The sequence below is a fragment of the Artibeus jamaicensis genome, unplaced genomic scaffold (genome assembly GCF_021234435.1).
Source record: "Artibeus jamaicensis isolate MK-2021 breed Jamaican fruit bat unplaced genomic scaffold, CSHL_Jam_final contig_3174, whole genome shotgun sequence".
In the NCBI taxonomy this organism is placed as follows: Eukaryota; Metazoa; Chordata; class Mammalia; order Chiroptera; family Phyllostomidae; genus Artibeus; species Artibeus jamaicensis.
This window is the reverse complement of record NW_026521738.1, coordinates 1,336,359-1,362,744: the sequence shown is the minus strand read 5'-3', so window position 1 is coordinate 1,362,744 and position 26,386 is coordinate 1,336,359. Positions and strand designations below refer to the sequence as shown.

The 26,386-nt window shown below is 44.5% G+C and overlaps 1 protein-coding gene across 2 annotated transcripts in view; it reads right to left on the bottom strand.

Annotated features, from left to right (window-relative positions):
- Nucleotides 1–3,309: 3,309 nt before the first annotated feature.
- ARHGAP25 (Rho GTPase activating protein 25) overlaps nucleotides 3,310–26,386 on the bottom strand; it is an 81,408-nt gene continuing 58,331 nt past the window's right edge. For both annotated transcript variants that reach the window (XM_037130923.2, XM_037130924.2), the window contains 7 exons: nucleotides 20,050–20,257; nucleotides 15,160–15,292; nucleotides 14,040–14,113; nucleotides 12,336–12,457; nucleotides 11,336–11,532; nucleotides 7,915–8,447; nucleotides 3,310–5,358 (listed from right to left, as the gene is read on the bottom strand). In XM_037130923.2, the coding sequence (XP_036986818.2) occupies nucleotides 5,151–5,358; nucleotides 7,915–8,447; nucleotides 11,336–11,532; nucleotides 12,336–12,457; nucleotides 14,040–14,113; nucleotides 15,160–15,292; nucleotides 20,050–20,257 (1,475 nt within the window). In that variant the 3' untranslated portion in view covers nucleotides 3,310–5,150. The remainder of the gene's footprint in view (nucleotides 5,359–7,914; nucleotides 8,448–11,335; nucleotides 11,533–12,335; nucleotides 12,458–14,039; nucleotides 14,114–15,159; nucleotides 15,293–20,049; nucleotides 20,258–26,386) is intronic.

Sequence of the window (26,386 nt, the reverse complement as noted above, 5' to 3'; positions counted from 1 at the left end):
AAAACAGGGGTGCTGCTCTCAAGCTCCAGGATTTGTCAGGATTAACTCAGTCAACACAAATAAAGCTCTTGGACCAGTCTGGCAGGCAATATTCAGCACCCAATAAACGTTAGCAATTACTACTATTAAAACAGTTATGACTTTTAATCCCACACATGCATTTGAATTATATGAATAAAACTATACACCAGATGAAAAATAAAGATTACAATTTAAACAAGAATGCCAGGAAAAGAAGATAGATAGAAATCCCATGGGCCAATTCAGTGGTCCATAGCCTTGACCTTGTTTACTGGAGAGGGGAGAGGGGCTGGAGATTGAAATCAATAACCAATGGCCAGTGATGTAATCAATCATGCCTATGGAATGAAGGCTCCATAAAACCCCCAAAAGTTGGGACTCAGAGAGTTCCAGGCTGGTGAATACATGGAGCTGCGGGAGAGCACAGAAGCCCCAAACCCCATTCCCCATTTCTTGTACAGCTCTGCACATCTCTTCCCCCGGCTTTCCTGAGTCACATTCTTTTATAATAAATGGTCACTTAGTGAGCAAAGGGATTTCCTGATTTCTGTGAGCCACTCCAGTGGCTCCCAAATTCCATGGATTTATTCATGACTAAGTTACTGTTATACTGAGACGTTTAGGTAACGTCGGTTGTCAGGCTCAGTTTTCCCCATTTGCAAAATGGGTATGTAACATACATCCATTTTGTACCTCTCAGGCATCTCTTATCCTAAACAAGTGAATACATGATAAGCCAGCAAGTAGGGTGGACAGGCATTTCTCTGTGTTGATTGAACATGTGAGAGGGGAGCAGGTAGATCTTAATATTATCGTTAGTCACAACTTGAGCCAAACTTAGCAGTTTTAAAACCGTGTTTAATAAGACTACCTGCATAGTAAAATTAACGGTGAAAGTTTTTCTAAGCAAATAAATTCTTAGGCTCCAATTGCCCCCTCCAAGATTCTTACTCAATTGATATGAGGTGGGATCTGAGCATCAGAATTGTTTTTAAGGGCTCCTGAAGGTGATCCCATTGTGCAGGCAAGACTAAAAACCAGTGATCAGTAACGTAAATTGGTAATATAAAGTAGGTGAAAATGTCATCATGTAAGATGGGCCTTGGCTGTGACCACGGGGTGAGCCCAGCTCTACATCTTCGAAGTGCTCAGCAGCTGATGTTCAGTGAGTTTCCGCGCATGACCTGGGGAAAAAACACTTGGACAAAGGCCAAGAATCCCAAGAATCACTAAATAGTGGATTCAAGGGGCCCTCAAAAATCATCCAAACTTGATTCCCTTCCTGATCGCTGTGTGAGCACTGGCCATTCAGCTTTGGTCTCCGGGCCTCTGTGTCCCAAGCCATGAAATGAGTAGGTTAGATTGGATAAGCTCAAGGGTGTCTTCCATGCTGTTATTCTGTGATCCTAAGATAGTTTTCAAGTATCGGAGAAAAGAGATGTTGACACTGCACACTGCGTTGGTATTCTCTGTGCATTCCTTGTCTGAAGTCACTCAGCAGCTCTCTCTGAGGCTGGCTGAATGCCAGCCTGGGCCTCTGGAGTGAGAGGCAGCTGGAGTTCCATCCTTGAACTTCCCTCCACCCAGTCTTCTCAGGCAGGATGAAGGCTCTTGTGAGATTCTTGTAAAGGCAGGTCATTTGAATTGCAGGGGCAGGCTCAGAGTGATCTCTCGGCTCCCCAGCAAGCACATGGCCTGACCACTGATGGTATCTGCAGAGGAAGTGGTGGAATGTGGAAGTTTACATGACGACAGTGCACGCACATCCTCCTGTCTTGAGCCAACAGCTGCTGTGCCCTGGTTCTCCTTGCTTGTCCTCTCACGTGGTAGCCTTGGGCTGCCTCAGAGTCTCCTGCTGCATGCTTTACTGAGGGGTGGGCCTCTGAGCAGAGGGCTTAAGGAATTGGTCAAAACGACAACAAAACCATTTATTGCTTACATCTTCAGCTGAGGCTCTGTACTGGTGATGCCGCACTGGCTCTCTGGGCCTCAGACTAGGACCAAATGCCATTGAAAGGGAATTGTTATGTCTGAGTGTTTGTTCCCACCCCCCAAATTCAAATGTATAATTCCCAACCCCCAAAGATGATGGTATTAAGATGTGGGGCAGTTGAGCTGTGCATAAATCACAGCGGGGGAGCCCTTGTGAATGGTATTAGTGACTTATAAAAGAGACCCCACAGAGATCCCTAGTTCCTTCCACCATGTGAAGATGCAAGGAGCAGTCTGCAACTTGGAAGAGAACCCTCACCTGGCCTTGATTTTAGACTTCCAGGCTCCAGAACATTGACAAATACATACCACCCAGCCTGGAGTATTTTGTCATAGCAACCTGAATGGACCAAGACAGGACTCATCCCAGCCAATCCCCTAATGCAAAGCATCCTCTCTGGTGCACAAACTTACTAGAAAACTGTCAGATCTGCCTCAAACACAAGAGAAAAGTGCTTATGTGCCAAGCTTGAGGTTGTGAGGGCAATGAGGAGTTTTAGTAGGAGGGGGCAAGGGGTTTTCAAGTGCATTGTGCAGACCATTTTAGGCTCTCAGGCTCTGCAGGAAGAAGAGGAGGTATGGTGAAGGGGGCAGGCAGCTGGGAAAAAGCAGATTAAGTAGATACCGCTTGTGGAAGGGCTTTGAAACTAAAGGTAGGAGCTCCAGGGGCCGATGTCATAGAACCGATGACATATGTCAGTTTCTGGGTTCTGCTTTCCAGAAACTGGCACCTTGGTCCACGTGAGGCTATCTTTTCATGCACCTCATGTGTACCCTTTTGGGGCACTGAAGACAGTAACGCCAGACCCCAGGTCTTCTTTCCTGGCCCTTCCTTGGACTTGTGAGGTCTCGGAGTCTTGGAAAAACCCTTTCTTATGGTCCCTTTTTATGGGAAGTGGCCCAGGAGCAAGTAGGAGCAGCATCAGCAAGCAGGGTTCCCTCTTGATCATGAGAAAGCAGCGACACTCCAACTTCTGACCCTGCAAGACCAGCTCTGCTATCTCATTGTACTGATGGCAAAGATAGGACCAGAGGCATCTCGAGACCAGGAGGGAGTTGGGATTCAAACGTGGCCTTTACACTCTCACTCCAAAACCCAGCAAAGTCCTATAACATGGATCTCCAAACATGAGGCACTAGGCTTCCTGTTTGTGCCTTCAAACAAATGTTTGTTTCCTTTGGAATTGTGATGCCAGCTACTTCTTATTCAAGGTTTTAGCACCCAAACAAGCAGTGTGAGGAACTCACTGGATCACATGGGAGGGAATAGATGCCTGACAGAACTGCACACATTCATCAGTGTAAATTAGGTGTTTAATAAGGGTTTCCATGTTTGTTACTCTGTAATTTTTTAAAAAGTAACCTCCTGGAAATCAAGTATTTGATTGCTTTATTTAATGATGTTCCAGATGATCCCCCAGCTTCCCAATCTTCTGCAAGCAGGCCCCTGAGAGAATGCCCCAGGTGTTGTCTCGCCCTCCATCAGTCGGCCCTCAGGGGCTGGGGTGGGTGGAGCAGGGCCTGAGTAGTGGGACTGAGAAACACTGATGCTCCCACCCCACCCCCATGTGTACCTTTCTCTGTAAGTAATAGGTCATGGCCAGAGGCAAGGGGAAACCAACCTGAGTGAAGAACACAAACAGAGGAAGAGAAAAAAAGAAAACAAAGAGAGTAAAGGAAAAATGGAGTAGATGCAGACACTGGGGAAGGCTGAACTCTCACTGTGGTAACCACAGATTTCAAGCCACTGACTAAGCCATGTGGCTTCAAGAATTCAAGTAAATTTAATGAAGCAATGGAATGACATAGCCAAACTTGTTTGGGCAATACCTGCTGGGAAATCGGGCCAGAGGTCTCTAGAGCAGAAAGCATATTTGAGACCATCTACTTATATTTGTTTTTATCTGATTACCCAATTTCTGTTCTGTGTATATTTTATAATATATATGACATAGCAATACATTAATAGGACGTGTATGTAATTTATAAATAAATATATATTCCTATATTAGGGGTACGTGAACAAATATTTTCTACTAAAGGGGTACGTGGTCAAAATAGATTGGAGACCACCTAACTAGAAAACCACTAAAGACTCCACCATCTTACCTACCAAGGCCCGGGGCCTCTCCAGGGGCCTCTGCCTGCTGGCTCACTGTGGAAGGAAAAGTCTGCCGTCTAGAAAAACCTAGTTGCTAATGTCCCATTAAAGGGTGAAATCACCTGTATTTGGTGAAACAGAAAAAATATTATTATGATGATTGCAACTGGCTAAACCCCCAACCAGCCTCTAAGGAAGTCACATCAGAGTGGGTATAACAATACAACTGTGGCCACTGAAAGGCAAGAAAGTACTGGAATCCAGTCAGTGTCCTGCTCAGTGGGCCGTAGGCCTGGTGAGAGGGGTGCATCTGCCCCAGGTGAGGTGAGGGTTGGGGGGGGGGGCTTTTACTAACTCTCACAAAGGTGTATGAATCAGCAGCCCTGCTTTTTTCATTTATTTGAATATAATTTTGTCATTGATTTTGCTTTCATAAATACAGTTTACTGTTCATTCTCTCTTAGGCTAATGGTAATTTTGAGTTTCCAATCCCTGGAGACTGTGCATCACTGTGGGAGTGGCAGAACGGGGCTCTGGCTTCAGCAGGGGCAGCCCCTCAAAACCATGGTGAGCACTCAAACTTGGAAGATCATTTTCGGCCCCAGTGTCTCAGAGATGCCCTGAGGCCATCTGACTAAGTGAAATCCTTCCGCACAGAAAACAAAGAACCAAGCCTCAGTCCAGCCTTGTTGGGGGAAAACCTGTTCCCTAGGTTCTAGAATAAGGCCTGCCTCAAATGTCCCCATTGGACTAGCCATCCAGTCATGGAAGGTTCCATTTCACTCAGCCTGAGACCACAGTGGAATAAGGCAATCCTCTGGAATACAGCCATAGGCAGTCATAGATGTCCACATATGTCCCTGCTCACCCTCATCTTCCCACAAATTCCACTGATTTATTTGCTGGGAAATGTGATATCTTTCCCCCAGATGTTCTCTCCTGTAGGGAGTGCTTTTGCTTCCCAGACCTCAGGTAGCAAGGAGAAAGGGAGCAGTGTCAGGCCTCTGTGGGCTGCCTTCTATATACTCCTGGACCCTCATGCATCCACCTTGGGCTCCTTCATTGATTTCACAAATTCCTTGACCTCTTCTTCCAAGGTTTTGTTCCTCCTCTCAACATCCTCCAGGGAGCGCTCCACATTGCGGAGGCTGATTTCCAAGGCTGCAGACTTCTTCTTCTCCTTCTCCAGTTCTTCATTGAGCCTCACCACCTTAGCCCAGACATCATAGTTCTCCTTCTCAAGGCTACAAGAAAGGAATGGAAGAATTGGGTGTTACCTCTGGACTCCGCCTTCGCTCTTACAACCTCTTCTATTTTCCTTTCCATATAATAAGACCTCTAGCTAACCTGTACCACTTATTTATGTCCCAACCTGACAAGAGCCGTCCCTAGGAAACCTGAACTCCAGAGCATGTCTGAACCCGTTTTGTCATTCAACACCATCTTGTGACATCTCTTGTATGGTTCTTTTCATATCATTTTACACTTTAGATAATAGTCTTTGAAAAAAGGGACCATGTCTAATTATGTATATTTCAACACCTACACCCCAAGCACCTTGCACCAGTCCTCCCAGGCAGTGAAAAACAAATACCATGTGATCTCACCTGTAAGTGGAACCTAATGAGCCAAAACAAACAAAAAAAGCAAAATAGAACCAGAGACATGGAAACAAGGAACAGACTGAAGGGAGGGAGAAGAGGAATAACAGGGGAAAGAAGGGGAAGGGTCTAGTCAAGGAACATGTATAAAGGACCCATGGACATGGACAACAGGGTGGGGATTGACTGAGGGAGTGGGTGGTTGTGGGGGTGGGCATGGGCGAGGCAGGGGAGAGCAATGGAGGAAAAATTGGGACAACTGTAATTGAAAAACAATAAAAAAAAGTTGATTGGCTGCTAAAGCCCCACTCATATTCCAGATTCCCAACACCTTTATTACACTTGAGCGCCTTCTCATCCTGCTTCAATGGTGAGTATAGACCAGTGCCTTCTCTTATTAAGGCCTCCTAGGGATAAAGATTTGGAGAAGTCCAAGGAACTTCCCTTTGAGAGCAGCAGTCCTGGCAGTCCCATCCTCACTTCCAAATCCAGCTCCAGGAGAAGAAGCTATTAGATTCCTGAATTCAGAGGATTTTCACTGTTGCTGGCCTAAACCTCAGTCTAGCCCCATGTGCCCCCCACCAGGCTGTGTTGAACTAACTCTTAGGAATGAGAGTACATGTCCTATTTTTTAAGTTAAAAGAGGACATTTCAGGCCTGTGGGAAGATTGTGTGATTGAAAATTTAATTCTGAGAGGTGCTGCCTCTCTGCTTCCCCAACAGCCTGACCACTTTATATGGAGATTGGAGCTCCCATCTGAGCCCATGCCTGACTCCTATCTCCAACGGCTTGTCCCAGTCTGCATGTAATGGCCCCTCTCCAGAGCCTTGTCTACTACTGCCTATTGCTTCATAAAACTACATTAGTCTCATTCCCTCTGGTCCTCCCATTACAAACCTAGTTTTCTTCTCCAAATTCTCCACATACCTCTTGTTTTGGGGAACATCTCAAATGAAACACTACGCTAGATCTTGACCAGTAATTTCAGTGGAGAGGGAGGACCTGAGTGGACCTGGGAGCTGGTCAACCAAGGTTCAAATCTCAGCCCCTCCAGTGATTAGGTGTGGGTCATTTGGAAATCTTTTTGTCCTTCCTGAGCCTCCTTTCTTCTGTAAAATGGGGATATTTTCTATTTCAAACAATTGCTATGGGGGTTACATGAAAAGGTATGCCCGAAGCATGAAACTCAGACACTGTAGGACTGTTACTTCTCCCTCCACCAAGAGTGGGAGGCCCCTCACAGTGGGCTCAGAAGACTCTTCTATTCAGAAGGAGTGGCTGCCTCCATGGAAGCCAGTTCTTTCCCCACCCTGTCAGTGACACTCATGTTAGAGCACAGTGGGAGTCTCTCCAGGACTGTTCTGGTCACTGCCAAGGTATCACACAAGTCTTGTAGTTCTACAAATGATTTGACTTGTGCCCTGGTCTCCTGCACTTCTCTGCCCTCTCTGGTCTCAGTTACTTCCTCATGTTCTAGCTCGCCCCTATTCTGGGTGCATGAACACACCAGACCTGCTCCCGTCCCCCGGCCTCTGCACATTTGCTTCTCTCTCCCTGGCCTGCTCTTCTCCCACATGTAGACCTGACTTCTTCCCTCTTCTTCTTCAGGCCTTTGCTTTAATGCCATCTTCTCGGATGGCCTTCTTGACCGCCCTATTTAATACGGAACCCCTTTCTTAAATCTCCCAACCTCCTGGCCTGCTTTATTTCTCTCCATGGCACTTTCCACCATCTGGCATAGCACATATTCTCATCACTTATTTGTATTGTTTGTCTGTTCCCACTGGAAGGAAAGCTCCATTAACATAGGGACTTTTGTTTGTTTTGTTCAGTGTTATTCCCCAATAGTTGGGATTATACCTAGCACACACAATAGGTGCTCAATAAATACTGTCAGAATAGATAAATCACACTAATATGAAAGAAAACTTTAAGTTCCTCTTAATTCATTAAAGTATGTTGATCCTTAAAGAATCAACATTTGGAAATATTGATTAAGCTACTGAAGCTACATAATTGTTCATGAATTTAAAGCTTAGAGTTTTCACTAATTTAGTCATCTCATCATTCCTTTTACTGCTATAGGTTACTGTATTCTCTAAACTGAAGGTTTACAATGTCATTCTTTGGCAGACGAGAATAATCCTCACTGCTTCTAAAGATGGAAGGTAAGTGGCTCCCCACCGTGTGTGACTTACTTTTTAACCTGTTCTTCATACGTTTGCTTCTGTGTTTCTATTTCCTTTTGCAGATCCTGGACTATCTTTTGCAAAGATTCAAGTTCCTCTTCTCCAGAGTTCTTTGTCCCAGGCCTGGTTTCAGAGTTTGGGTTGGAAAGAGTATCTCTCTTGGAGTCAGAGGCACCAGAGGCGAGTGCCCCTGCTTCATTCCCAGGGGACCCTGGCAGAGTAGGGATGTTATCATAGGTGGAAGTCCTCTGGGAGTCAGAAAGGTTGGGCACACCTTGAGACATCGTTCTCCTATGCCCATCCCCTGCGTTCACCTCTGAAGAAGGTGACCAGAACTCATTTTTGAAGATCTCCATCTTGCTGCTGTTGGCACTTTGAAAAGATGCTGTCAAGAAACATTTCCGATTAGGGAGTGTCTGGGTCCTTTTTCGTGATTGCAGCTTCCAGTCTCCTGGTTTTTCCCTGGGAGCTTTGCTACTGTCTTCCAGACACACATCACTTGGCCGTTGTCCAGTGGGGCTGGTTGCTTCCACGTCACTGGTCTAGAAAAAAATGACCATGAATGTCATATGGGTTTTTCCCACACGTGTCTTGTTCCCCAGAAAAGAATTAAAGACTTAAAGGAAAGTATTTCCGGGCTGCACACCTATGAAGCTGATTAGAAGACATTCTTTTCAATGGTCAGATAAATTGATTATCTGACTGGCATTTTTTTTAAAAGAACACTGTAGTTGAAAGAACTCATATTCTAGAAGTGAAAACCTAAATAAAGCATTGTATGTTTGTGGTAAAAGAGTCCTAAGCCAGGATTCTTTTCCAACTGTAAAGTGGGGAAGCCTTTCTGTGACTCAAAATCCAGAAGCCATAAAGGAAAAGCCCGATAAGTTCAACCTACATGGCATGACCCCCAAAACTAAAATGAACAAAATTAAAACACACAAATCACTACATGCTAAATCAAGTAAAGAATGATAAACTGGAAAAATACTTGCAATGCATATCACTGACAACAGGCTAATTGCCCTAATATATAAATTGAAAAGATTTTTCAATTTTTATTGTCATAAAAATTGAAAAGAAAAAGACCAATAGCCAATCGGCAAAGGACAAGATAAGGTGATTCACAGAGGAAAACGAAGCTGGCCCTTACACATAAGAAAGATGATTGGACTCTTTAATAATAGGAGAAACTCAAAGTAAAATTACTGAAATATCAGTTCTCACCTATCAAAAGGATACTCCCCCTTCAAAAAAGACCCCAAAATTTGACAACACACCTCTGCTGGTGAAGCTGTAAGGAAACAGGTTCTTTCATGCATTGCTGGTGGAACTACAAAATGGCACAAATTCATTTGATAATTTTAATCAAAATTACACATCACAAATCTATTTACCTTGTGACTCAGCAATTACAGTTCTGGGAATTTAGCCCAGAAATACATCTGCCTGCATACAAAATGAAGCACAGCCAAGGTTATTTATTGCAGCCTTATTTGTAGTACAAAGGAATGAATCTACAGGGGCTGGTTAAGTAGATTATGGTACAAGTGCAGAATGGAACACTATACACCAGCTAAAAACATGAAGTCATATGAGGTAGCTGTCTGTGTAGTGACATGAAAAGCTCTCTAGTATATAGACTCTTAAATGGAGAAATTCAAGATACAGAGGAAAGTGTGTGTGTGAGTGCATGTGTGTGTGATATGTGGAGAGTATGTGAGATTGTTATATTTTATGTAAAAAAGAGAGGTAAATAACAATTTATATTCCTATCTGCTTATATTTGCACAAAGGGACACTGGAAAGATATATAAGAAAGTAATAAATGCAGGGAAGAATGGAATGGGTAGAGATAGAGAAGGGAGAACTTCTCAGTGTAGCTCTTTTTCTTCTTTTTTATCTTCTCAACTGTGTCTACATATTACATATATATGTATATACTTTTAAATATTTTATTTATTTTTAAAAGTGGGAAGGGAGAGAAACATCAGTGTGTGGTTGCCTCATGCATGCCCCACCACTGGGGACCTAGCCCACAACCCAGGTTTGTGCCCTGACTGGGAATCAAACCTGTGGCCCTTTAGTTTTCAGGCCAGCGCTCAGTCTAGTGAGCCACACCAACCAGGGCCATATTATATATTTTTAAGTTAAATTAAAAAGAAAAAGAACAAAGAAGAAATGAACCCTAAATGTAAAATCAGAAAATCAGGGCTAAAGTTCTCCTTCTAACCCTTCTAGTTAATCAGCTGCTTCAAAAAGCTCATCAGAAGTCAGAAGTACCTAGGCCCTGAGGCAAGAACTACATCTAAATCTCATTCTGTGACATTCTAGTGTTGCCATCTTGAGCCAGCTGGTCAACCTCCCTGAGAATCGGGTCATCAAACAAAAAAAGTGCATGATAAATTCTACGCTTCAGAGTTATGGTGAGGACTCCAGAGGTGATCTGTTTAAATTTGCCAGTGCAGTGCTGTGCATAGCTGCCCATAATTACACCGATATCTGTCCAGTGAGCATAAGAAAGCCTAGTCTCAAGGACCTCTAGGATGATTCCACTGTATGAAGTATGAGCATTTCTAAATATTAATTTAATTTTTGAGTGTTAGTAAGATGCATTGTGCTGAGACCACTTAGGAAATATTTCCACCATCACCACCACTATCTACTATTTTTTTTCAATCCTTTCTTAAGCACCCGTGGGATTAAAAGTACTATAGGTAACTTACATTATCTAGTCAACCCAAAATTTTTAATTTGCTTCTTGATTACACATAAAGAATCAGGCTGCTATATAAAGTTCACATGTTCTTTTATTTTTTAATTGTTTCTATAAATATGTGAAAATATTTGACCTTTGTGAATTGTTGCACTCAAAGAGTCTAAATTTAAAAGTCTGCAGAGTTTTCTGACATTGGGAACATGAGCCCCAGCCCTTCATTACAAAGAGGGGGCTGACATTGCTGAGAAAGGTTATCAGGGAATGAGAAATATTACAGGAACACATCACATGCTTTGAGAAAGAAATCACGTTTCATGGGTTAGCAGGAAACCAGCTCTCTCTGGACTTTGACCCAGACTTTTCAACAACCCTCACTAAGACATTTACAAGGTGATGTATCTTTTTCTCCATTGAACTTCCCTTGACTGTGCTTCAAAGTGTTTCCCTCTGGGGTGGGCTTCAGCGAAGAACCCCATTGCTCAGTCATCTGGTGATTGGCACACATGTCAGTAACTCCACCTCCATGATGCAGAGACTAGATTTTGAAAGACACCAAGCTTTCAGGACACATTCAAATGAATCTGTACCAGCTGTGCTCACTGACACAGCATCATCCAAAACTCCCCAAACTGCCACCCAGGGCAGCTCTCACATGGGACGACCTGGATTAAAGAAAGAGTTGGATGGAAGGAAGAGGGCTCTCTATAACCTCACCATGTTACTGAAGCTGTTTGTCCTAGAAATTGGGACATCTTCAGAGGCATCCCAGCCCACAGAGCTTCGAGCAACGGGAGGTTTCTTGGGGTCATTTTTGGGGGCTGGGGGTGACAGGGGTGCATCCTTGGACTTGGGGAAGAGGACTTCATGGTCTCTGATCATCATGGTCATCACTCTTTGAATTTGAGGAGTTCCTGAAAGAAGAACAAAGAGATTTGAAATGCTGGACCACGGGGCAGGAGAAAGGCAGTCCCCAAAGGTTTCTACCCATGGGATGTCTCCAAAAGTGACTCTAAAACCACATGGCCCCAGAAGACCTCATTTTTCTCCTCATAGAATGCTTCTTAATTGCTTGGGGTGGGAAACTGCAGTGAAATGGATGGGAATGAAGAAGGATGTGAACTGGGGTAAAAGGATTTTTTCAGCCAACACTCCACTGGATCAGTCTTAATCAGGAAATTAGTGATCTAATGGTAGAGAAAATTAAAACATCCGTCTCTCCTAATGTGGTCTTCAATATGACATCCGGTGTCTTACTGCACACATAGCAAATACATGCCAGGCATACTGCCTCCCCAACTCCATGGTCAACATCAGTATTCTACGGCAGGACTGTTGCTCACTGATCTAATACTCAACCTCAAAAGCCTTTTCAACACAGCGTTACAAGTACCCTTTTTGGTGAGCTGACTTATAAATGAAACTTGTTTGTTTTTCCTGGCTAGAGGTATTTAAACATAATAAAAGATTAAGAAACACTAGCTAACTGTTTGTGCTAGCCTGCTGTACTACGTTAGATAAATCTTTGTTAACCTCTGCTGCAATCTAGAAAATGGATACAATTCCCACCCGCCTGACTTCACAGGGCTATTCTACAATTCAGACAAGATAATCAGCTCAAAATTCATGGCAAATTACAGATCAGTACACAGACATAAGGGCTAGTGTTGTAACTGTGAGTCCCTCTGTATCTGCCTTCCCACAGGACCAGCCATACCTCTCATAATCACAGCAGGGTCTTCTACCTTTGACCTGATGAGATTCACACCAATCACAGTAGCCAGGTTATCCACACTCATCTTGTTAACAGCACAGTTCAGTTGGATTTCATGTAGGAACCTGTGGATAACGAGGAGATCCCAGAATAGGAAATAGGATGTTGCCAGAAGAAAGCACTTCCAGGTACCAATGAGATTTCAGAGATGGATCTCAACACTCCTCCTGATTTCAGGAATGAGATCAGCCTGCTCCTTCCATGAGAATTTAGTTCTACCCCAAAAGATTTAAGATCAAGGAAGAATAGAAACCAGGAAGGCCCTGTCCAGCTGAGGTGGTGGACTTGATCTGGGCACAGGGAGGGGAGTCATACTGGCAGAAAGCAGCATTCAGTTCAGGGAACTAAGAGGAGACCAAAAGGACTAAAATGGCTGACTACCCTTGTCCTGCCTTTATAAGCTTATTTCCAAGGCTCTTAGCACTCATTCCACCCAAGTCTCCAGGGAGGAAGATCTCAGAGATGGGAACCCTCAGTGCCTCCTTGCTTGAATCCTCCAATTACAGCACCACGCATCTCAAATTCCCACAAGGTACTCAATAATTAACCATCAATTTCTGCTATAATTCTATTCATTTGAGACATGCAGTTCTCAGATTCACAATTTAAAAAAATAAACAGATCAACAAGGGGATTTCTAAATACCTTTTCTAAAAACTATCTTTAAATAAACTGAAGCACAATAAAATTTCAAATACAGAAAAATTATCAAATAAAGGTTGCTGTGTCCAAGTGAGGAAACTTTATGGAATATGTGAAGTTATTTATAATCCAGTTTTATGACATAGGGGAATGCTCACAATGAAACACTGAGCCAAAAAAGAAAGCAGGATACAACTATTTATATATATACATATATGTGCATATTATAGATCTATAATTCCAATTTGGTATAAAAAATTGTCCCGATGCATTTATAACGATATACGTAAAAAAATCTATCAGAGAGAGAAAAATACCCAGAAAGAAAAACATCCAAATGTTAATAATAATTTTTGCTGGGTAAGAAGATTATGGGTATTTTTATTTCTTATTTACAGCATGTTGCATTTTCCTGGTTTGCAAATCAAGCATGTATCACTTTTTATAATCTGGAAACTACAACAAATTATTGTATTTTAACTCAATAATTTGATTATTGATTTAAATCAATAAATCAAGGTAAATTTCAGCTCCGTCTGGCAAGGAGATCCAGGCTCCCAGCTCATCAGGATCTGTGCCTGCCCACAGGGTGCATGCTGCCACAGAGGTGACACACGGCAGGTCCCCAGAAAGAGGAATCGAAAGGGTGGCCTGGAGCGTATGTCTCTGGGACACTAATGTATGGCTCAGAGTCAGGAATATGGGAGATAGTTCTAGAAACATTATAAAGATTCTGTATTCTGCTGCATGTCCCAGGACTCTGGGCAGTGCTGGGAGGGCCTAAGGAAGAAGCGGGTACATTTGTGAGCTGACCCAATTTTCAGAAGATTGTTTACATTATCTCCTGGACACGGAAATCTACGTTGGAGCTATGTATAGATAGAGTTGACCTTACAAAGATCGGAACCAGAATCCCTGAGTTCACAGAGACACTCTTTCCTTCTCTACCAAGGGGCTTCTTTCTGCTGTGATTGAAAACTGAGTAGCTGATACCCGGGGACTTGCCTGCAGACGTAGCTCAGGAGGCTGTAGTTGTCCCGAGGAAGGATGGAAAGCTGCTTCATCAACTCCTGCTGAGCCTGGAAAGAGATTTTTAACACCAGTGACTGAGGCTGCTCCCTTGACAACGGTGAGACCCTGAAACATAGTTGGTGTGTCTGTGTAGAAGTAGCACTCGGGCAGTGTTCCTGGAGTGTCACATCTCAAGCATTCATTAAGCAAACAATTTTGAGTAGGAGTTGTTGAATAGTCCTTGCCTCAGGGTAGCACCAAGAAGAGGGGTAATAACAAGGAAATGAAAAAGTAACACTATGCAAAAACTACGAGCCTCTCTACACAACCTTGCAACCAGCTGACACCTTGCAATATCTGTGAATTTATAGTTTTTTTTAAATAAAAAGTTATTGAAATCCTGGCTGGCGTACCTCGGTGGATTGAGTGCGGGCTGCGAACCAAAGTGTCACAGGTTCGATTCCCAGTCAGGGCACATGCCTGGGTTGTGGGCCAGGTCCCCAGTGTGGGCCAAATGAGAGGCAACCACACATCGATGTTTCTCCCTCCCTTGCCCTCTCTCCAAAAATAAATAAATAAAATCATTTTTAAAAAGTTATTGAAAAACACACACCAAACTGAGGAGTTATCATGGGGAGGTACAGCCCTTGCAGGCAGCTGCCGCTGAAAGAAACAAAGAACAGCTCCCTGCTTCTCTCTCTGGCACACGTGTTCTTTGTAGGCCCACGTCTGACACGCATGGTCATCATAGAACTGCACATTCTGACCTTTCACTTGCTTTCCAGGTTGGTCAGCCTGACCTTGTGCCCCAGTGAGTCTCAACAAGGCCGTATTGCTGGAAACCCTTCTCCAGTGCGTCCCCGTTCTCTTACTGATGTTAAAGTGACTTGGCGCTATTTGATTACGGTCCAATTCTTTATCGGACTGTTCGATCCTGTGAAAACTGTCACTGTAATTGGCTTCATTTGCCTTTTGTTGCCAAGGAAGTTCCAGCTGGACAAAGTATCTCACCAAAAGGTACAGGCCCTCTGACCCACCGCTGCTTGCCTACCAGGACAGTGTTCAGTAACCCCCACCTTTCCCAGTGAGACACCCAACTCTCTGAGACACCAACCTTTGCCTCGTCAGCATTCATGAGATGCCCGCAGAGCAGGAACCCCTCATACTGGCTCCAGGGAACCACCGGCTCTGGGAGGTCTCGGAGGTAGAGCTTTAACAGGGAGGCCACTGTGTGCACATCTGTATCTCTGGAAGAAAATAAGCAACGCTCTTTAAAAGCAAAACTCCAGGAGTCTCCTCACCTCCCCACTGATGATTCACTGAATAGAGTCCTACATCCAAAGGGGAGCTTTGCAGAGGAGTCGAGTCTGGTAGAGGTGCATCCACCAAAACATATCTGCTCATTCCTTTGTGGAGTAATAACCCCCAACACTTTTTCCTTTATCAATTCTACCCAGCTGCCTTAAAGGAAAGTTCAAGGTTTACTTTTTCATTAAATCTTCAACCATTTGATCTTCATTGCCTTCTTCTTTCTCCAAGTCACTTAGCACCTCACAATTTAGCATTCTGTACTTAGTACCTCATTTTTTCATATGATAACTGCTTTATATTCATGGTCCATTGATCTACTTGATCCCTCAGAGCCTTAAAATAGTTCTGGGATTCATTCATATATTTATGCAATCATTCATTCAATCAACAAGCATTGAAAGAACCCACTGGATGCAAGATACTACGTCAGGCACAGGGATTTCAGCAGCGAACCCTGGGGCCACATGGGAACCCTCACGTCATTGAACCACAGGGCTGGGCAAACTCAGATCTTACCAAGTCATTAGAATACTGTGTGGTTAGGACCAAGACAAGGGATGTCCAGGACTGGGGGTTGTATGGAAATGTGGGAAGAGACACTTAATGCAGAGCTGGGAGCCATAGGAGACTCTTCAGACAAGATCTCTTTAGTGAGGAACAGTTACAGCATGCAGCAGGCAGCATGCGTATCAGCCTGGAGGGTAAGGGGAGGCGACCCTGCTGCAGGAACTGAGACAACATTTATCTGATCTCCTGATTAGCGGGAAAGGACCCGGCTCTTCAGCACAGCTTCGCTAGCAGGGGTCGACACACCTTGACCCAAGAGCCAAATCTGGCCACTGCCTGTAATTTGTACAGCTAACTAGCTGAGAATGGCTTTTACACCTTTTAATGGTTGGAGAAATAACTAAAAAAAAAAAAAGAATATTTCACGGCATGTACAAATTATATCAAATTTTAATTCGGCATCCATAAATAAAGTGCGACAGGAACACAACTGTGCTCATTCATCTTGTAGAGTCTTTGGCTGAGCTGAGCTAAGAGCAGAGTTGAGTAGTTGTAGGAGCAACCTACAGCTAGGGCGTGTCTCGCCCACGAAAGATAAATATTTTGGATGTGGCCGTTTAAAAAACATGTGCTGACCCCTGGTTTATAGACCTATTGCATTTTTTCCATACAGAAAATAAGCCCAAGTCTACCACATACTTGAAGACCATTAGTGAAGAAATATTAATTTATTTCATATCAAGAAAAACTGGTGTTCTTAAGAGACAGTCTTGGTGCTGCTGGAAAGCTGTGATGTGGTAAGAGGTTCAGATCATTTGAGCGTCCCCCTTCCTCAGCAGTCGGTAACGGAGAATCTGCTGGGGGGGATTCCTCCTGCGTGACAGACGGGATGGGCGGGTTGGACAGGAGAAGGGAGGCACTTGAGAAAGCGGAAACAAGAACACCAGGGCTTGACAATATAGCTCTGTCTTCGCATTGCGTGCAAATATTTTAAAAATTTGGTTTTGACAGCCGGTGGTGGGAGCTGCCTTCTTGAAGTCTCCCGCTTTGCTGCCCGGGGACCCTGTTCCTCAGCTGGCGAGGTCCGTGTCTGTGCTCCATGGCTGCCCTCAGGAAACCAGGGGTGGGGACTCTGGAAAAGACTTCCCTGCTGAGTCACTGCCCGAAAATTTCCTGGGTAAACTTCTCTTGTTGAAATACACAGGAAGTTCCCAAGAAAGCGTCAGAAAGATCACCAGTTGGTAACTCACAGGAGTGGCATCCTCCTAATGTCCCTGCACCACCGTCCACCCAGGTCTTACTCAGAATCTAGGGTCTTCCCCTGACTGGGGCCGCTACCTGACCCCACATCCAGTTAGTCTCCCCAACCCCTCAGTTCTACCCTCTGAATGTCACTGGAAAACATCTAAGTCCTCCTTCCACTCCATGTTTTCAGGAGTTTGTTGTTTTTGTTGCTTGTTTGTTTCTTTGTTGCTTGTTTGTTTCTTTGTTGCCAGGAGCAGGCTCAGCCTTCTATCTAAGCCTCCTGCCTCCAGGCCCCCAGCACTCAAAACATACCCGTGGAAAGAATGTAAAAAACAAAGAATTTGAAATGAGAAAAACAGCATAGATGATACATCAACAAAACAGAATCTTTTGAAGAGAAACACAAAAACAAAAGAGAAAAACTACTAGACAGTTTAATCGGGAGAAACTAAGTCAGCAAAAATATACAACATGAGAAGAGAAGTGGGCTAGCCACAAATACATTATAGGTACTTCGAAGTTATAATCAAAGAACACAGTTAACTGTATAAATCCTCTGAGAACACCAGGACCCCAGAGAGCTGCCTGATTCACTTGACCAGGGAAACATAAGGCTACTTCACCTGGCTCACTCCTCATGCTTGTTTATTGTGTCTCAGCTTAAATGTCATTTTCCTGGGAACCTTCCTAAATTTATCAGACCATACCAAAAGCCCCTGTTCTAAATTCTCATCTATTTTTCATTTTTAGCACTTAACACATGAAAATCATGCAGTTATTTCTATAAATTTCTGGTTTAATGTCTGTACCCCAATGGAGCAGGGCCGACTCAGATGTCATTATTATAGTCTAAGTTTCCAGCAGGATACTTTCTGCACTTGCTGTTCCTCCAACCCCACAAAACATCCTTAAATAATTTTTTTAAATCAAGGACTAAGAGCAAGTCAGGAGCCAGGTGGCTCCTGAGCTGGACCCCTGGCCCACCAGAGATTAGCCAAGGCTCCTCCCATGGCTCTAGCTACCCTTCCCCTGAAGCACGGACCCTCCAATGCAGAAGGCCTATGTGCGTTTCTCACAGAAATAATAGGCATCAGAAGTACATCAGCCTTGTAGCTGGGCAGTATCCAGCCTGGTGGAGACTGGACAAAGAGATAATTAAATTCATGTTTATATCTTTAATGAGAGCTAGACACACCTGCTCTCTTATAGAATTATAAATTAGAGCTCCCTTGTTTTTCTTTGTTCTAGTGAGGTGGTTTGGGGAAACTCATGGTGAAACTGCACATGTGATCGAGGTAGAGGGTCTAGATGAGCACCCGCAAGGGTCATGTGGACCCAAGCAGCAGTCCAGGGTGGACCCCGAAGACCCCTTCCTATTTCAGAATGTGCGAACTCCTCAGTTCTGGCAGTGGAGATGTGTGATAACTTTCCTCCTTCCAGTCCCAAGTATTTCAGAGGAATCAAAGACTCTGGCTCTACCACCCAGGCTGATTTTATAGATGCATAAACTCAAGCCTAGGGCAGGGATTTGGCAAACCCCTAAAATCACCTGTGCTCCTCCTGGCTGACTTCACATTGCTTTTGCAACAACCCACCTGTATCTTTTGATCAACTCAAAACTAATTAAAATCATAAGAAGAAAACTGAATGTAAAGGTGTTGAGCTTAATTGAACAGGTGCCTGATAATTAAAAGCAATTTATGGTGCCACTGAAAGGTCCTTAACCTGCTATAGTTCCAGGAACAACTCTACCCATTGCTTTCCTATTAAAATAGGGCACCCTTGCTAAATTAACCTATTACATGCCAAGGACAGCAAAGACAGACCTATGGTGGTCCAGACTCAGTGGCTGTGAGAATGAAAACAGAAGGGTCTTAGAGACCCTTAGAGAAGGGTCTTAGCTTTGGAGGGAGAAAGGACAATGTTGGGGACTGAAGTGAGAGGTGAGGAAGAGGTAAGCAGCCAGACTGTTCACACGGCATGAATCCCAGCTATTTGCTCTTTCCCCAGGGTCAGCCCTGCTCCTCAGTCCTAAGTAAGCCCGTGAGGAATGTCAACCTTTGTAAACTGGATAGTGTTCAGGCCTGTCTTGCTAAATCTTGGTTTATGGGGTGCTGATTTGGAAAGAACAATGATTCTTTCTTGTCAGCAGGACAAGTGCACGCAGGCAACCAAGGTAAATATTACACAACAGGCAGAGCGTGTGCTATGTCAGGGTAGCAGTGCACCAGCTGAGCATAGCGGGCAAGAAAACCTCAGCTGGGGGGCTGGAGGAGGTGGGGTGAGGGGGACATGGGGAGACGGATGGGGAGGGTCGGAGAGAAGTGCCCCTACATGGATGAGGAGGGTGGGGGAGAAGTGCCCCCACCCATGGTAAGTCCCAAACAGGGCTGGTCAACTCCCCTGAACAGACTCGAGAGAACACCAGCTGCCAACCTGTTATTATATACTCCCTCCATAAGGGCTCAGAACTAAATTCAGAGTTGGATAATATTGTGCTTTCCCAAACTAACAAGTCCTGGTTCTGCGACTTCAGGACAGCTGAGGAAGACAATCGGAGCCGATGGGTCTAGACAAGGTGCATTCTCCCTCTTGCAATCTGTTGTACAGCCAACTCAGCTCCACAGTCCTTATCTGCCCCAAAGGCTGGACCTGAAGCCAGGGCCTGTCTTTCTCCCCTACTTCACACTTCCTTGCCCCTATATGCTAAACGTCTGCTGACTCTACCCAGCGGGCTCTCCTATCCCTCAGGTAACTGATCACCATGCTCTCCTAACTGTGCTCCAGACTTCAAATTCTGAAGAATGAGCAACACAAAAGGCCCTTTCTATTGCGAGCCAAGGCTCTTGAAAGTGTCTGTGTGAGTCCCACAGCTCAACTGGAAAAAAGAGGTCCTCTTACCCAAGTAAGGCAGAGGAGACGGCAAGGTGTAGACGCATACCTGTCAAAGGAGGGTCTCTCCCCTGCATCAAAAGCATCTCTGAGCTGCTTCACCAGGTTGTCCTGCCCAGGCAGTCGGAAGATGCCCTCTTCATTCAGGCCATGCTCGAGGATGAACTCTGCACACTTCTCCACAAGGATGGGCACCAGGTGGGGGCCAAATTTCTGCTCATAGGCTACAGTCTCATCCAAGCGCTGGCCAAACACCGCTGGGAAGAGAAAAACAGGACATGCGCATCACTCTGACTTCCCTTGGATGAAGTGACAGGCCAAAGTGCTTTGCCTAGTTCTTGATTTTCTGTGTTGTCTATGACCCCAAAGGTTTTACGGAAATGATACTGAACAAAATAGGGGAAACAAATCACCCACAATATTTCCTGGGGCTATAAATTTGAGACTGGAAATTAGGGAAGTCTCTGTCAGTCTTTTTCCATTGACACACATATTTATGTATTTAAAATAATAATCTACTTTTATGGAGTAAAAGTGGATTGTTACTTGTGTGCTAGGAATTGTGCTTAGCACTTGGCACACCTTTTCTTATTTAATCTCAACAGCAATCCCATAAAGTGGTACCCACCTTAGTGTTCAAGTCACTGAATCTTATGGCACTGATGAACTTGCCAAGGTCAACTGCCAGGGCATTTCACAGTCAAAATTCAAGCCCAGGCAGTAAATGCAAGAGAACGTCTCTTAACTGGAGCAGCCACCAGGTCTTTTTGAATGTTCTGCTTGTCATATAGCATTAAAGCAGAACAGTCTGTCATTTTTAATAATTTAGGTTGTTTACTATGTTTTACTATTATTGACATTGCCACACAGAGAACGTATTCATTCCCCTAGCAGAGTTCCTAGAATGTACATAATACAATGTATTATTTCTAATTCATTGTTTAATTATTTGACATTTGGATGAATGAACATAGGCTATTTATTCTTTTGAACTATTTCCTTAGGGCAAAGTCCCACATGTAGAATTACTAGGTCACATGGCTTGAACATTTTTATCACTCAATGGTATGCAAATTGCTTTCCAAAAATATTGTTCCAAATTACACTGCCTCCAGCAAAGCATGTGTGGGCCAGTGCTCCCCCGGCCCTCTTAGCACTCAGCTCTGGCCTTTCCTCACCCCAGTGCTGTAACAAGCTTAGTTTATAAGTTGGGACAATCATTGGCTACTACTCATTTTTTCCCCTCCAGGTCTCCATACCCTTTGTATCCTAGAGGTTCAGAAGACAGGGCATGGCTTCAGCTCTGTCCTGCCGGAGCTTCCCTCTGTTATAATTAGGACTGTGTGCCACCGACCACTTCAACCCATGGACACGGGTTCCCCAAGCCCTTTGGTTTTCCCCGTGTTTCTTTCCCGAGTTGGTGCCTTAGACCCAATCTCTGATTAATGTGGAGTCCAGCTGTAAAGAGCTGTAATGAGTCTTGAATCTCCTATGTCCTTTCCACCCCCATCTACTGCCCTAGGCCAGGCCAGGCTGGACTCCTCTCTCGCCAATGACTGTGTTTCTTCTCTTCTAATGTGTTCAAAGCCCTCCTGCTACTTATCGTTCTAAACTTCTGGTCTACCTGAGCACACTCCCCCCTCTTCTTAATAGTCATCCACTTCTTCCCAAATTGCTACAGGAGTGTTTTTCAAATTACCCTTCAAAGTCCTAGGGGGTCACTCTCACCAGTACACTCATTTCCCAAGTTCCTTTTCTCTCCATCATCTCCACTCTGCCAATTTCCACTACTCTCTCCTTGCCTTCATCAGGCCAGGGAGAGTCATGAGGGAAGGTAGCAGAATGGATCGTGGAAATTTGTATTTCTAATCTCATTAAGATCTTGGTTCCAAACCTTCACCACCCACCTTGAGCTCACTACCATGCCTTCTCCAATCTCAGTGGGTGACCTTGTCTCTTCCTTCCCTTATCTCCCCAAATTGAGGATGTCATGAGTGAACTCCCTCATTTCCAGTTTCTGCTTCTCTCATCCTTCCTCTAGTCTGTCTGCCTGTCTCTCCCAGAGGAAGAAAAGGACCATGTGCTTTCATCTAAGGCGATGTTTCCTTGAACTGTATGTTCCATCCATTTTCATCTCTTCTAGGATTTCACTTTTTTTGTATTTTAAATATTTCCTCTTTCAATTAAAAGAGCCCACATGAGTTTAAGTCTTTGTCAATTTATTAAAAACTAATCTCCTACCCCACATCTCAAACAACCAATACTCACCTTGCTTCTCTTCACCAGTATACTCATCAAAAAATGTGTCTACTTCTCAAAAGAGTCATCCATCCTCACAGTCTCCTTCCCTTAGCATTCACTTTTCAACCCCTTGACACATCCCCATCTGGTTAAATCGACCTGCATCTTTCCAGGTAATCTGGTCAATAAAAACACAGGGCAAATCTGACCTGTTTTTATTCCACACTCTATTGGTCTTCACTGAAGACTCTGATGGTATTGATTTTTCTTCCTCAAGACTTTCTCCCCACATGACTACAAAACCATCCACTCTCATTTTATTCCCACATCCCTGTGGGCTCCTTGCTGTCCCCTTTATGTGCTCCTTCCTCTACCTTCTGAGTCAGTTCCTAGCACTCCAGCTCAGTTGTCCTCCTACTCTAGACATTCTTGGGAAAGATCATATAATTCCATACATCTGAATATCACCTACAGACTGGTAACTTAAAGTCCACATATCTGGTCGAGATCTCTCTATGTCCATTATCTCTTTCTCTATGATTTCTTTCTCTTCCCCTCACGTCTCTCTCCTCTATTCTATTAGTCCAATATATAATGACAGTTCCCCCAGTGTCCTCTTCAATCTCACTCTCATCTGCCCCCAACACTCACAAATCACCCCTTCTCCTGTAGCCTTCCTTGCAGGCAACAGTATTCAGTCAATCCAGCAATCAAGCACCAGGCACTTTCCTAGGCATACAAAGCCATTTCCTGAAGATACGAAGCCATTAACACAAGGTACTTGCACTCAACTAACCGAAGTAGCTAATGTATGAGTGTTCAAATTATCTGTAACACCCCTTTTTCCCTCCAGATAGATTAGTACAACCTAAAATGCACTTTCAACTGTCTCTTTTCTCTACCCCTGATGCTACTTTCAAAATTACTGTACTAGTTTCTTTTGCAAACTCTGTTTTTTGCATATTCCTCTCATTGGAATTCACAAATCATTCAGCAAATATAGTCTGAGCATCTGCTGTGGGCAAGCCTCTTTGGTAGCTGGAGATTATGATAGAAAGAATGAAAAATGGTCTTGCCCTGGGTGGTGTGGCTCAGTGGATTGATTGCCAGCCTGTGAACCAAAGGGTCACAGGTTTGATTCCCAGTCAGGGCACATGTCTGGATTGCAGGCCAGGTCCATAGTAGGGGGTGTGTAAGAGGCCACCACACATGGATGTTCCTCTCCTCTCTTTCTCCCTCTCTAAAAACAAATAAATAAAATCTTTTTTTTTTTAAGAAAAAAAGTGATCTTTGCTCTTATGAACTCTGGAACAAATGCCCTTCCTTCTTTTCCCCACCTAGAAACCTGATCTTACTGCAGGCTGAGTTCAAAGGTCTTCACCTCAGAGGGACTCACTCACTCTCCTCTGTGCTCACAGAGCTCCCTGTATATACCTCTATTCGATCACCTATCATGGAGTTTTACAATGATTTATTCAAACATCTCTCTCTTCCACTGGACTGTGGGCTCCTCAAAGGCCGACAGCCTGTCTGGCTCACCATCTATTTTTATCTCCTGGCACAGAGCCTGGCACATGATGGACCGGTCCTCAATGAGCTGTTATTACCTGCTGTCTCCCATCCCTCCTGTTCTCAGCCTTGTCTCTCCTGAATGAACTCTGATCAGCATTTCTTCATACTTGCACTTGTCAAGATCAATGGCTTACTTCACATTTTTTAATCCTGGGGTCACATTCCCTGCCTTCATATTAATTTCTCTATCAGCAACATGTGACACAGCAAATCATCCCTTCTTCCCGAGACACATTTTCCCATGGCTTCTGGTCTGCCACTCTCTCGGTTCTCCATTTATCTCATTAGCTGCTCCTTCTCAGCCTTTGCTGATGATTGCTCCTTTTCTCCCTGTCCTCTGAATGTCAGAGTGTCCCAGGCTTTCCTTTCCTCATCTGCACATACTTTGTAACCTCAATGCTTTATTAAATAACAGCCATATGATAAAGACTTCAAACTTTATGTCTCCAGACTGCAAATCAGCCAAAGCTATTCTCTCCAGCAAGAGGTAACTGCTGCAAGCTCTACAGACATCGGGACCAACAGGGTCCCTTCTCGCGTGAGAAAAAGAATATCCTTGTTTGTTTGTTTGTTTGTTTGTTTGCTTCTTTGTTTGTCTAGGTCAGGCTCTGCCATTCTTCATCTCAGATCATAAGTGAGGAGTTCGGAGTATGAAACATCCCTGGAACTCCAGAGACCCAATCTTCAGTTCTCCCTCCCTCTGACTTCTGGGTCCTGATTGCCACCCTCTGATGCAGGGTACATAAGAAATAGCCTAGATAAGGGGACACAGATGAACTGAGACATCCCAGTGGACTAGGAGGGTTCCAGGGAAGGAGGGAGACAGAAGATGGGGGTGGGAGATACTCAAAGACCACTCACTCTCCAAGGTCACCAAGGGACCAACCCAGGCCCCCTGTTCTGGGCCATGCCCTCCTAGGTTGCACCTACCCTTTTACTGAACTACTGCTCACAGCTCTTTCTACCCTCTGCCAGCCACTCATTCACTCAGGACTGCTCATCATGTCAGACCAGTCAACACTGAGAGAGGCATTGCTGTCTTAACAGATACAAATTGTAATTGATCAGCTAATTATAATGTCATATAATAATTCTTAATAAATTTAGTTATACTACTTCTATGACAAACTGCTCTAGAAGCTGTCATATGTGCTCTTATTTATTCCTCATAAGAACCCTAACATGTGGATTACTGTTCCATTTTGCAGATGAGAAAACTGAGACCCAGATTAGGAATTTGCTCAAGGCCACATTTTGCCCCATGGTTCTATATTCAGTGATTTAATCCCTTCTGTTTAAAGTACACGTAATAAATTTATCTAGGAAAAATTTGAGACATCAGTCAAGTCTCAAGGGGAGGTGGAGAGCTGCCCAGTCTCTGCTCACAGGCCATCCCCCAGCCCGTATTTCTCAAGACTCCTCTGCAATTTTTATAAAAAGCCCCAGGACACTGGGTTGGTTTGGGGAAGTTAAAATGGAAGGATTCGCTGTCACCTCCTTTCTAAACTGGTCCTTCCTTCATCATCACTCAAACAGTCCTGGGTCCAGGACAAGAGTCCCTTCCCATCCCAGGTCACCGGGAGAGCCTGCCCCACTCCATCCTGCTCTGTGCTTCCTCCACATCCCGCCGGCCCCGTGGACCAAGAGCTAGTACCTGCTTCCCGTGGGCTCAGTTCCAGGAACCTTCCTGTCCCTGACAGGAAAGGGAAGAAGGAGAGCCTGGGCAAAATGTCTTTTAGTGGAAGAATTGAATCACAAAATAGGTAAGAAATACCTTGCTTTCGAAGCTTGCGGATTTTCCTCCTGAAATTCCAGCGGAAGAGCAGTACCAGAGAGGGAAAACCACAGCCCATTTCCCACTGCGGCATCCTGGGAATATGAGCCTGGCAAGGGCGAGGAATCGCAGCCTCTGCTGGGCCAGCCTCAAGCCCTTCCTCCCCAGGCTGGAAGAACCACCCTCTCTCGCTTTCAGACCAGCACATGCTTGTAAATACTGCTCCGGTTCTGACTCCAGCACGGAAACTCTGGGATCTGCAGGCACCTGCCCTGGGCCCTCCCTTCCTCCTTCCCACACCACTTCCCCTCCCCACTCACCTTTACACACATGACTCTTGGCTTTTAAAGAGTGAACATAAAGCTGTCAGGGCCCACAATAAAAATAAGTGCCTCCTTTTACTTAGCAGCTAATTGCCAACTGCCATTCAAGGGATACCATGGAGGTGGGTTAAAAAAATCCCTCCCACAAGCCCTTACCAGCATTGCCCCATATATCAAAGCATCTGGCAGGAACACAGAATTTCACTTAGCATTGATGAAGCCAGCCCACCCTTCCCTGGAAATGCTTTCAACGCTGCAGGTGGTTCAGTCAAGCCTTCAGAGAGAGGTCTTGGATGTGGGTTGTTGGATAAACTGAGATGATTTTCCTCCTCCCGTTGAGATGGTTTAGCAAATAGAGCAGCAACCCTACCAGACAGACCCAGGAGACTTGAAATGGACTCTTGGCATCACTAGGGTGGGAGATGGGGGTGGGGGCACAGATTGACAGGAGCAGGGAGGATTGCCAGGAAGGGCCC